Source organism: Aspergillus pseudotamarii (genome assembly GCF_009193445.1).
Source record: "Aspergillus pseudotamarii strain CBS 117625 unplaced genomic scaffold BDV38scaffold_131, whole genome shotgun sequence".
Lineage (NCBI taxonomy): Eukaryota > Fungi > Ascomycota > Eurotiomycetes > Eurotiales > Aspergillaceae > Aspergillus > Aspergillus pseudotamarii.
In genome coordinates this window covers 1-11,804 of record NW_022475145.1, presented here as the reverse complement: position 1 = coordinate 11,804, position 11,804 = coordinate 1, and the positions used below count along the sequence as shown (strand labels likewise).

At 49.1% G+C, this 11,804-nt stretch overlaps 5 protein-coding genes across 5 annotated transcripts; 3 read left to right on the top strand and 2 right to left on the bottom strand.

Annotated features, from left to right (window-relative positions):
* Window positions 1–15: 15 nt before the first annotated feature.
* Window positions 16–2,182, bottom strand: BDV38DRAFT_265591 (putative amino acid permease). Its single transcript, XM_032056368.1, has 4 exons — window positions 1,431–2,182; window positions 1,128–1,327; window positions 458–1,041; window positions 16–372 (listed from the first exon to the last, which is right to left on the bottom strand). The coding sequence occupies exons 1-4, from the start codon at window positions 1,989–1,991 to the stop codon at window positions 179–181; spliced, it is 1,539 nt and encodes a 512-aa protein (XP_031907064.1). The 5' UTR covers window positions 1,992–2,182; the 3' UTR covers window positions 16–178.
* A 457-nt stretch (window positions 2,183–2,639) lies between these two features.
* Window positions 2,640–3,795, bottom strand: BDV38DRAFT_276311 (transcription factor domain-containing protein; the record flags this gene model as incomplete). The annotated part of the gene is made up of 3 exons (XM_032058196.1): window positions 2,640–2,680; window positions 2,798–3,640; window positions 3,753–3,795. 3 exons carry the CDS (start codon window positions 3,793–3,795, stop codon window positions 2,640–2,642), a joined length of 927 nt encoding a protein of 308 aa, XP_031907063.1.
* Window positions 3,796–4,905: 1,110 nt separating this feature from the next.
* Window positions 4,906–7,389, top strand: BDV38DRAFT_289099 (uncharacterized protein; the record flags this gene model as incomplete). The annotated part of the gene is made up of 2 exons (XM_032061182.1): window positions 4,906–6,090; window positions 7,093–7,389. 2 exons carry the CDS (start codon window positions 4,906–4,908, stop codon window positions 7,387–7,389), a joined length of 1,482 nt encoding a protein of 493 aa, XP_031907062.1.
* A 351-nt stretch (window positions 7,390–7,740) lies between these two features.
* On the top strand, window positions 7,741–8,738 carry BDV38DRAFT_265587 (HNH endonuclease-domain-containing protein). Its single transcript, XM_032056367.1, has one exon. It carries the CDS (start codon window positions 7,848–7,850, stop codon window positions 8,619–8,621), a length of 774 nt encoding a protein of 257 aa, XP_031907061.1. The 5' UTR covers window positions 7,741–7,847; the 3' UTR covers window positions 8,622–8,738.
* A 744-nt stretch (window positions 8,739–9,482) lies between these two features.
* Window positions 9,483–9,978, top strand: BDV38DRAFT_289097 (uncharacterized protein; the record flags this gene model as incomplete). Its single annotated transcript, XM_032061181.1, has 4 exons — window positions 9,483–9,549; window positions 9,621–9,646; window positions 9,705–9,847; window positions 9,900–9,978. 4 exons carry the CDS (start codon window positions 9,483–9,485, stop codon window positions 9,976–9,978), a joined length of 315 nt encoding a protein of 104 aa, XP_031907060.1.
* Window positions 9,979–11,804: the final 1,826 nt, after the last annotated feature.

The following is an 11,804-nucleotide window of genomic DNA, read 5'->3' as shown; positions in this document are numbered from 1 at the left end:
CGGCCCCGGAGTCATGGTGGTGATACAGCGGAAGTCACATGCAGAAAATAATGCTTGTCTGGCCGTTTATATTGATATACATTTAAAATTGACTATACATACCCGGATGAAGACGTCATTCCAAGCACTTCACGGTCCGTCTCAGCCAGGGCAAAATTTGCAACGTGGTGCCCATTCACTAGTCAGTATGGACACCCTCCATACCCTCTTCAGTGGGTGGACCGGCATAATTCTGGTAACCCCAGACCCAGTACCACACAGCAGAGATGATGAAGAACCCAACGAAGACGACCGAGGCGTAGTTCATAGTTTCTTGTGTGACGGCCATGAAGGTCGGCATGGAGAAGAGCGGGATGGCAAGACAAGTCCATGCTAAATTGAACATCGGGAGATGTTAGAATCCGTCTGTGGATGCGGGGGACCAGGGTTTGGTAGGGCAGGGCCAAAGTCCACTTACCAAGACAGACGATATTACAGAACAGACCGAGTGGTCCAAGATTGAAGCTGCAGTTCTTGATATCCTGTCGCTTACGGAGAAGGAGCGAGACCGCGATTGGGCAGGCGTAGCTAAGGGTTAAGAACATCACACCGACACCGGAGAAGGCGTTATACGCGGCGGTGGAGCCGAAGTAGATGAGACCGAGCAGGAGTTCGATTACCATACCGAGGAGCATCGCGTTCAGGGGAATGTTGTCGAGACGGGGTTCAACTTTCTTGAACCACTTGGAACCGGGGATGGCTCCATCACGGGCAAAGGCCCAGACGCTTCGGGATGCCGCAGTTACGCAACCTACACCACAGATGATGCCGAGGATCAACAACGGGATGAGCAGGCAGAAGGCTCCGGCGGAGTTGCCGGTGGCGGATTTGAAAATGGGCGGAACGGGTTGACCGGACGGGAGATTCGCCAGGTAGGAGATATCGGGGAGCACAAACGCGATGGGGATCAAAAAGGCGAGACCGGCCAGGGCGTTCAGGGTGAGGCCTCCGACGATTGCTTTGGGAACTTGGATGGCTGGCGCGCGGACTTCTTCACACATGCTGATTTTCGGGAGACACACACACACGTTAGTTTGGGTTTTTTGGGATTTTTTTCGCGACGGGCATAAATGATGGTAGTGGCCTACGAGGTGATCATGCCGGTTGCCGAGAGCGCGTAGGCAGCTTGAAGTAAACCGATACAGAAGGACCAACCTTCTGGCCAGCCGGATTGAGGGGAGAAATCGGTGAAGACATATTTTGCAGAGTGTCTCCCGTTACTGGCGACGACCAGAATGGTAATGATAATGGCAGTCACGCCTACCAGGGTCCAAAAAATGGCAAAAGTCTATAGGTCGAATATACAAAGTGAGATTAGTGACATGGGCACGGGGTGGGGGGTCTAGAAAAAAAAAAGGTCAAGTAAGCGCTGTGATGATAGCTTGATATACCTCCAGGTGTGTTAGCCACTTATTCCCAAAGGCAGGAATGATATGGCAGATGAGCGTGATGCCTAGAAAGATCAGATAGGTCTGATAGGCCGAAAAGCTCTCTGTGATACCAACTCCGGCCGCGTCGGTAAACACGTTGAGACTCTCGATCAGAAAGAGGGCCGTGGCGAAGTTGACGGCCAAGGTGATGGTGATATTGCCGGCAATGAAGGCCCAGCCGCAGATCCAGGCTGCAACGCGGCGATACTTCACCGGGGACAAGGCAAAGGTTTGATAGTAAACACCACCCGCGGTGGGATAAACGGATGTGACCTCAGCGAGCGATGCGGCGACACACAACATGATCAGGGATACCAAGATCCAACCCCAGATCATATTGGCCGAGCCTCCTCCCGCAATGGAGTATAACATCGTCGTCGATAAACCGTAGGGCACTGAGGCCAGAATGAAAACCATGAAGACTACCTGCCATGTTGATCGATTGCGAGACAGTTCTGGCGTGTATCCAAGAGCTTCGAGGTTGGAATCTGCCGTGATCTTGTCCAGCCTGGGAGGCTCCATGATGGATGGCTAGTCTGGTGGGGGGACTCCTTAACGTCGATGTCGGTTAGAAGTCAATAAACGATTTAGGTGCGCTGGGTGTAATGGAGCGCTACGTATCAATCGCATACAGGCTGCGATTTTGTCGTTTCTTCTTCTCGGGATGATCAGAAAAAGGAAAAAAGCAAAAAAAGGAAAAGGGCAAAAAAAAAAAAAAAAAAAAAAAAGAAAAGAGAAAAAAAAAAAAAAAAAAAAAAAGGGAGCACGTGCGAAGGACTGTCGGAAAATGTTTGAGAAAAGAACAAGAAGGAAACAAGGGTTGATAAAAGAGGGCTAGTCCGAGGTTAGGAAGATTCATAGGGATTATTACTAACGGATGGATGATCGCTGAGTGGCTCTTTTGGGAGGAACAGACGAGGGAATACGAATCACATCCTCCCTTTCAATTTTAATTTTCCTTGCACCGTCCAACTTGAAGTTTCACCACCCCAGAGTGTCAGTGGGTCTCACACTACCACCCGAAAGGGGAATGAGGTGGCACAAATCGACTGGAGGCTAACGCTGAGTGGCAACTCCGCGTTACGCAGCACTGCCACCACCCCCACTCCTCGCCACACCGCCTACTACAAGAGGAAGGTTTGTGGATTGCATGAGAAGGCGGCGCCAATCTTATCTCGGAAGCGGCCGTCCACGTTGGGATGAAATCTCACCTGAATGAGGGGTTGGTAGTATTCAGTTACCTAAACGGATGTACGGAAACCTTCATATAATCATAAAATTCCAGTCTGCCGGTCGACTTCTTGCCACCTCAATCCAGTTCGCCTCACCATCTTCGCAGTCCAGCTGCCAAAACATCCTTAAAAATGACAAGACTCGCCGTCGATCAAGACTGCCGGTGAGTCGTATCACCCCTAAAAGTGCCCGTTCGATGGTATCCTGCTTCTCTGGGAAACCCCGACACTCTGTCCCACACACAAAGAGTGGCCACACCAGGTCGTGGGCGAAATATGCCAGGTCCTGGAGATGCGATAAGTGATCGAGAATAGCATCTCGAGAAGCCCGGATGAGATCCTGGGACGCAGCGGGATCGGCGAGCACGCGGTGACTGTAGATCAAGCTCGCATGGTAATACATGTGCGTCAGGTGTTCGAAATAATGCCGCGCGTCGGGATAATGGAACCGCATGATCTGATTGAGTTGGAGCGCTCGGTCTCTCGCCGTTCCTATTTCGCCCACGACGTCTTCCACTCGGGTCGTGTCGGTAGTGGAACGGCCACTGAAGTTGATTCGCTCGGCTCGGGTCACGCAGTGCATGATCCGGACAAAGTCACCAAAGACAGCGATCTTGTCGTTGATGGGGATATCGTCAATGACCTCGTAGGTTGCATCAAACGTGGTCAAGCCGTTGAAGACGGCGGTGAAGTAGTATTCGTAACGGAGGAAATTATCCGCGACGTCAGGTCGGTGGAGTCCAATAGCCTGAAGCTTCCATTGTATGATCGCCCGAGCACCTTGGATGTGTAGTCGCCATTGCGTCGTCTTGGCCGACAGGAGTTCGAGGTTGTAGAGAAGGAGAACCGTTGCCAGAACGAACCGGGCCTGGTTCGCACAATCAAACGAAATGGGGGCTCTCAAGAGACGTTCGAGATGTTGTGGTAAGAGGGACAAGACTTTGTCCCGGTAAAAGAGCGACTGAGCTTTCAGCTGATGGAAATAAGGCCGGTCGATTGTATATTTATGTGTAAGATCCTCGGATGACATGGCCAGCAAGGAGTAGCGAACGATCGGCGAGGCATGTGAGAGGGGGAGTATAATCTGTCGCCATGGGTTTTCTGGGCCGTCGACCCAAGCGAGCTTCGTCGCAATGTTGTGGTTGAAGTGGTGCAACAATTGACACGAGAGGCGATCAAGTGGGGAGTGAAGTCCACGGTCTACCGCTGTCAGAGACATAACCTCATGTAGGGTCCGATCCGTTGGTCCATGGACTGGTCCTCTGGGGTCACCGTCCACAGGTCCATCTCTGCCTGCCAGTCTCCCTCGACTGGTGACACCGGGTTTCCATCGGAGAATTAATCCATAGCCGGGACATTCATAGTTTCGCCGCAAGCATTTTCGGCAACTGGGTAAGGTCCTATCACAATGAATTCGGCGCGATTTACATTTCGGACAGTCTACCTTGCCACATCATTGGTTGGTGAGACGTGCTGGGAAATACTGTTCCTGGGGGGCTCATCATTTTACCTTTGGACGCAACGTTGGTCGATGGGGCCCTGGTGGCCATGACCGGTCACTGATATCACGCTCAACAACGAGACGAAGGGAGCCGCGCTGGATGGGTAAGAACCGATCGTCCGAGGGGCAAGAAATGCACTTCTGATGATCCAATATACGCTTACAAACCCTGCTTATCTAATGTCGGATGAAGCCAAGCAATTCTGGCATGGATATAATGAGATTGGACACGGCTTCCTAGTGTATCACTGATGTTCATGGCATCGGGTCGATCATCCAAGTCCTGTTAAGCTCGAGGACTCACAAACTCTGCATGGCTTATCCAAAGACGAGCAGTTTTGCCGGATGAGAAGCCCGTCGGAAGGCTTGACGGCTTGTGGATCCAACCATCACGCAAAAGGTAAAATTTCCTGCTTGGCTTCCTGTTTGGACACTTGGCGTGTCTCCACCGATCCCGACGAGGTCCAGAGACGTACGCGTGGAGTGGGAAGATTAACCATTAAGACCAGTGCAGTTAGGGCAGGAAACCAGTCATACCAATAGAAGCTCTTTCACTCTTGATGTGCACAGACCTTTATAACCAGAGGTTCGCTATTAATTTGCTATTAGTACGGAGTACATAGTGTAAGCTTCTCCCCGGGTTCCCTGCCCGATCGTTCAATCCTCCTCGAAAAGTATTTCACCACCACCTCGATGAGATGCTATGGAAGCCTGGGGCTTACAACTGACTGTGCCAAGCACCTATACTCTGCTGGAGTCTGGGGGTGAGAGTCATGCTCCTCCGATCACTGGCTCCCTTGTCATCGCAGTTCCCTCTGCAAGCTTGAGAGCTTCCACCGAGAATTTCCCCAAATTTGAAATTAGTTTCACGCGATCAGTGACCCCTAAACCTTGTGATGTCGCTGTTCCCAGCAACAATAAGAGCTATAGTTTTTTCTTCAAACGCAACCAGAAGCACAAATCATCAAGAAATCAGAACTCTCCCCACGCGACCCCACCACCGGAGCCCAACGTTGAGACACTGGTACAATATGACCTCTGCCATGCACCCGATGAGATAGACCCCCAAGAGGGCGAGAATGAAACATGGCTGAAATTCAATTTCTACCTCCCTATTCCGAGCAATATCCCTCCGACAACAGAGACGATCCTAGGGAGCGTGTCTTATGCCATCACTGCCACGGTAACACCGTCAACGATAGCCAGCACGAGGATACTGAAGGACACGCAGCAAATAAAGGTGTCTCGCCGTGTAGTCTCTGAACAAACCCGGCATATCCGACAGTATCCCGGCGAAAAGGTACTGACCGAACTATCCCTAATACCGAATCAATTATACTCAGACTCGCCCGAGGAGATGAAAGTAGCGTACTCTTTAGAATGGGTGGCCCACTCAACCATTGCAAAGGGAGCGCGAGACATGGAAGTGAAGTACGTGGTGGGTAAAGAATTGAAGTGGAAGGTGGAAGAGACCGTCAAGTACCTCTCCATCTCGAGGGGTGGTAACCCACAAAGAGAGGCCGTAACAACAACCTGCAAGGAGCAGCGTGTACGGCAACTATGCGAGGGAAAACAAAAAGGCCACTGGATAGCAACTGGAGGGTTACAAGGAGGCGACCATACGATTGAGATCCCGTTCGACGTCAACATCCCAGCCAAAGCGAAGGCAGCAGATGGGATAGATCTGTCTTCATACCTATGTCATCACCAGGAAAAGGTCTGCAATTGCAGTCCTACCGACATAACCGGTGTTATAGTCGAGCACAATCTGTTACTGGAAGTTGTCACGGGCCAGGATACCTTTGACGAGGCAACCGGAAGACTTGTAGATCGCAGACCCCGGATGAAGGCTTTCAACGCTATCTTCCCTCTTTCTGTTCGGGACTTTGTCAGTGGTGACAGTATTTCGCTAAGCGAATTCTATGTGGATGATAATCTTCCAAGATATGACGATACATATCTGAGGCCACCTAATTATGCAACTCCCCATTGAACCGATCGTCTTGTTCAGCTTATAGCCGGTTCACACGTGTCCCTATCCCCAGTCCCTTGCACCCAGCAGGAAAGGGTTGACCCATCGGATGAAATACCACCAAATCCCTTGATGCTATGTGGTCTTTATGTGGTGAAGTGGATTATAATTGGGACCATCTTTTACTCTCATTCAAGGAGTTATTATTTGATTTAGATATACCCATTGTTAATGAATGTTCCTTTCATTTTGGAGACGCGGCATTAGCAGCAACGTAATAAACTAATATTAGGTAGCCACTGCTCTAGTGTGTATGTGGGGTTGCCGGTCATCCGCTCCTCACAGGTTAATCTTTCATTTAGTATGCAAATAAGAATTATAGCATACGATTTATTTCGATTTGTACACGCCCCGAAGCCTGATTGAGAGCGGCCGGGCGAAGTCAGTACTCGCCTGCACGATGAGCTGGCGAGGCTGACTCGTAGAGATCATTGGTTACATGGCACTGCAGTCTTGCCGCTGACTCGTACGGGATATGCCTTTCGTACAATGTTTACCAGTCGATAGGTTAGATCCTCCACTGGTGGCTGACTGACTCGTGTTGATAACGTAGTCGAGTGCTGCTTAAGAAGCACATCATGCATGCAACTTGCCCCTCATTACTGACCAACACACCAGCTCTATCATGATACTGTAGTCCGTAGCGTATTTAGCCACTTTCGAGCCCTCTACCTTCTTCACACTTTAATAGCATAAACACCACCTTGAAACAAGACCCATCAAGACAAGTGCTTTCGACCATAACACATCTAGACACACCAAAATAACCAAAGATCCATAAGCTAGCTACACAATGGCCGATTACAAGAGCTACGAATACCAGACATACCTACCACTGGACTTCACTAATCACATAAGATCAGGATTATCCGTTCGACGCCCAGCACCTTGCTTGTCGACAAGGATCATACTCGCTTGACGATCCATACTGCCGCAGTGCAAAACGTCTCGGAAGGGTTGTACATGCACATGTGTGATAATTCGATGAAGGATTTTCCATCCGAAGTTACGGTTCTTGAAGATGTAGAGCCAGAGACATTCATTGGGTTCTGCGAATATGTGTACACTGGTGCCTATGTGACTCCCGAGTTTACCTCGACTGAATATAATGAAGATGGCCTTTGTCTGGAAACACAGGCTGCTGGTGGTATTTGATTTACGCACGGGTTTAGAGACTATTTTGACGCCTGGGTTTGAGCCTGAGCCTGAATTACTCGAAACCGAATCTGTGTCTGCGCCTAAAACGAGATGTAGTAAAGGCGGTAGGCCACGTCATGTCGCCTAGTGACTGGCAGTTGGACAGTGGACGCCAATCAACGAGTTATGTACCAAGAACTAGAAAGCGGTGGGGTTCTGCTGCCAAAATCCCATCTTATCAATCCATCTCTTTCAATAGCTTTTTGTATAGGCAGCTTCTTTTCTCCCACTCTGGAATCGGACCAGTTTTTTCTTTGAGGAGTTCTCTCTTAGAGCAATGAATTCTACTGTTCTTTAAAATGACCACGTCACGGGCACAGCTGAGAAACACCTGGGTCGAATTCTCTTCGGCGCCTGGCGTAATCCAGGGAGGTATTGCTGCTGCAAATAATCTCACAGGAAAACAATTCTTAGACATGTTGCACATCTTATTCTTCGCACCTGGTGGGTTCGAGACGCGTCGATATCGTTCACGCTTAGCCTTGAGGCCTACAGACACAAGGATACAACATGGTCGCTATATTCTTACGCCCTATACTCCAGGAGAAACTACGGTCACCACCGATGATCGCTATTACCCTCGTACACTTTCAATCTCAGCGGCAACCAGAGAACTTGCGTTCCGAGACCAGATTCGTACGCGAGATGGCCGGTGCGTTATAACTGGTCGGATTAATCGTCAAGGACACGTGGGGATATGGACTGGGTATGAAGCAGCCCACATATTCCCACTTGCACTGGACACTATATTTCAGAGCCATGGGTTCTCAAACCTCATCACATACAACAACCCCCCAGGGATAAAATCACCCCAGAATGGAATTTTACTTCGCAATGACATTCACGCCCATTGGGACCAATACGCAATCGCCGTGAACCCAAGCGATGGATACAAGATCCAAAGCTTCACACCGGAAACGTGGGACTACCATGGGAAAGTTCTACACCCCGTTTGCCGGCAGCGAGGTCACCAAATGGCTGTCGTTGATGCACTACTACACTGGCACTATGAGCAAGCGGTACTATGTAACATGCGTGGGGCTGGTGAACCGACGTTTGAATTTGACTTTCCACCGGGCACTGATATGATGGGAGAAATCCGCAATGGCCCCCAGCCCGCCGAACGGATGGAGGCAGAACTATTTGGTCGGTTGCATGGACTTTATCAAGCTGAGTCGTCACCGCCATGAGGTAGTATTTTTTCGAAGAGCGTTTTGTGTGCCCAGTGAATTTGGCGGAAGCATTGGGTTACTACCGGGAAGACAGTGTGGTATATCCTACTGCTCTAAAGGTTCATCTATTCCACATTCCAAGATCTGCTTTATTTCAAGGGCTATTAGGTATATCTCTAACACTGGAGGAGAGAGCTGAGATGCTGGCTGTATCCTGTCGTGTTCGTAGGTGTGATCGAGAAGCATGCGGGGTCCAGTACGTGAATATTCACGAAGTATCCGACGACCCAAGTTAGGTCACATGAAAGGAAAACCCCAGCAAGATAGCCATGGAGACTGGATATACCAGACTATGATAATCTTGTGTTAATTCGAGAACAATAGGTGGTCAGTATCAACCAGGCGTTCCGGAACATGTGAGAAGGGGAGATTCGATTACCAAGCATTAGAAATCTACCCAGAACTGAAGCTCCCTCAGGATAACGTTTAACACCGCTTCACCGGCAGCTGCTTTCTTTCCCGAAGATGGCCACTCATACATCGGGCCGCTGGACTGCCGGGCCCGCTTGCTTGTAGATCATTCATCTTGATACGTTTATTCTAATGAACCCTTCGCTAGAGAGCGAGGCAATATCATTAAGCAAAGAGGCATAAACGGAGGGTGCAACTGCGAATCCCCCGAATAATGAATGCATCGTAGCTGTGAATATACCAGGACCACATACCAATGTCACTTTGGAACGCAATTGCCTCTATTATTTAATCCGTTAAGATCAATACGATTGCTGGGTTTCTTCTCGCCATAGTCACACTGACAGCATATTCGATGTACTTTCACTTTCTTGAGTCTACTTTGTTACCCTGACAGCTCCTAGCACCATGGACATCAGTAGCCTCCCAGACGACTACTTCCTGACTGCTGATGTATTCACCAAGAAGCTCTATCGTGATTAGTACCCAGAAATTGATCATATTTTGCCATCCCTGTCGCAGCAGGGAAAGGTGTCGTGATTACAGGTGCGAGTTCAGGCCTAGGTGCTCATGTGAGTTGCTCTCGAAAGGTAATTACATCGTATACCTTCTTTACTAAAATTTATGTAGGGATTCAAGGGGGAACAGGCTCGCCTGTACTGGGCAGAGGCTGGAGAGGTGGTGTCAAGACACATTGATCTGCGCGTGGGCGATCTGCGGGAAACATTGCAAGAGAATGTTCCCGCCGTTGACATACCTCTTTTGGACAATGAGTTAGTTCTTTACGCTGAAACAAACTAAGATATACACTAATGTCGCTTTTAGTCTGGGCTCTTATGGTGCTGCTCGCTTTGAAAGTTGTCCAGCCGTATCTCCGGCATGGCGCAGTTGTAATCATCGATAACACCATTAGCTCAGCTGGTCGCTATACGGATATGCTCGAATACCAGTGCCAGGAAAATGGTGGGTTCATCATCTTGACTATTCCCTATTCGAAGGGCTAGGAATTCTGCCCGATTTATACTCCACAATCCTAAATCAGTTATGGGGAGAGCCGTGCTTTAAGATGGACCTAGGAACCATCTTAATAGTTCGTCCGGCTTATATTGACGATATGCTGGTCTAATAGGGGGATGGTGTTGTGTGGGACTACACCTCCGGTGAATAATCTAACTCTTGGATTTATGGAATTGTTGGCTAGGGCTGAGTTGCGTCTCATCCCTCGAACCCCGGAAATGTGCAGGAGCTTTTTCATATATCAAATAATAGCGGAATTAGTTTATGGAACATGGGACTGTTCGCACTGGGTGGTGGGTGACTCCATTTGGAACACTATATTGTAGTATGCATTACCGATCCGCCGTAAGAGCACATTTCCGGGCAACCGTATTTCCACCTGGGCCAAAATGTCATTATGACCAGATCTCGTGGTCTGATCCGCCTCGACCGCCCCTATATAGCCACCGTGACCACGACCTAATGGCGCATTGAGGGTATTGCCGGTTTTCATACATTGGTTGTCGTGGCTCTATCGTGGAGATAGAGTAGTATGTACAGTACTAGAATATCTAGGTTCTAGTAAGGTCTGCATACTACCGCAAAGGGGATTTCAGCATCTGGTAAGTCGAGGTACGATATCTGGTAAATACCAAAAGTTGCGAAGACATTCTGGTGAGTCATACTGGTTTTTACATATCAAGGTTTGCTTTATCTAATGGCTAGATTTGGTAAACTATGATTCACTCACAACTCGATATAGTTAGTATAACATGTAGATTCAGGCCCAGCGGAGATGCAGATACACCAGCGGGATTGCTCTACATCAACTAGGACAGCATTGAAGATCAAGGACCAAGCTTCACGTCCTGAGTCTGAATCTTCAAGTAACGTAGATTGACCCGAAGATTCGTCACTACATGCACACCAACACAAACCCCATTTTATTCTAGGCCAGCAATGCTGTCCCTAGGTTTCGACAAAACGCCTGTCAGCCATGTATGGTGTTTAGGCAGTGTCGCCGGTGCTATGCCATGAGTTTCCCGGATTCTACGTTTATATGCACAAGTCACAAGGTAGTATACGTGGAGCCTTTTATCAACTCATGTCTTGGGCTCTGAGAATCGTGGCATTTCCCTAGTACATGACTTCCGACGCTTTGCCCTACACTGCAGTAGGTCGAGTCTTTTGTCCGGATTCGACCGTTTCTGGATAGAAAGGTAGAACCGATAGATCCTACAGGGAGGACCTTGCAATAAGAATGGAAGAGAGATTGCACATGTGATCAGCCGAAGTTGGAAAGTTTGGGAATATACTAACTACCCTGAGTTAATCCGCCGTATATCCTACAAAGACATAACTGCCCAAAGGGGGTTAAATGGCTCAGAATTGGCCACAGAAATGGTACGGATATGGCCAGCTCAATGATAAACCCACTTGCTTTTTCAGCTGCCCCACTATCTTGCGATCTTCGATTATGGAGGGTATCCGTTGCGGTGGACTGGCCAACTACTAGTAAATTCAGCCAGCCATATCTCGGTTTGCCCCGCTTCCCCACGTCCTTTGATAACTAAAGGGCTTCTCGACCTGCGCTGGTCAGTAGCACTATTCACGTAGTATTCTGTCGTAGTCAAGAGTCTAGGCGATGGCATTCCGCTAGTCCATGGGGAATATCTGTTTCGACGACCTCACACACCGTCAACGGCACTTCAGTCTCACGCTAGCGCCCCCCCC

Coding starts and splice junctions, on each gene's coding strand:
- BDV38DRAFT_265587 (XM_032056367.1), top strand. CDS start 7,848: ATGTTGCACATCTTATTCTTCGCACCTGGTGGGTTCGAGACGCGTCGA.
- BDV38DRAFT_265591 (XM_032056368.1), bottom strand. CDS start 1,991: ATGGAGCCTCCCAGGCTGGACAAGATCACGGCAGATTCCAACCTCGAA. Junction 1,328..1,430: donor AGTGGCTAACACACCTGGAG/GTATATCAAGCT, acceptor TTCGACCTATAG/ACTTTTGCCATTTTTTGGAC. Junction 373..457: donor CTGTAATATCGTCTGTCTTG/GTAAGTGGACTT, acceptor TGTTCAATTTAG/CATGGACTTGTCTTGCCATC.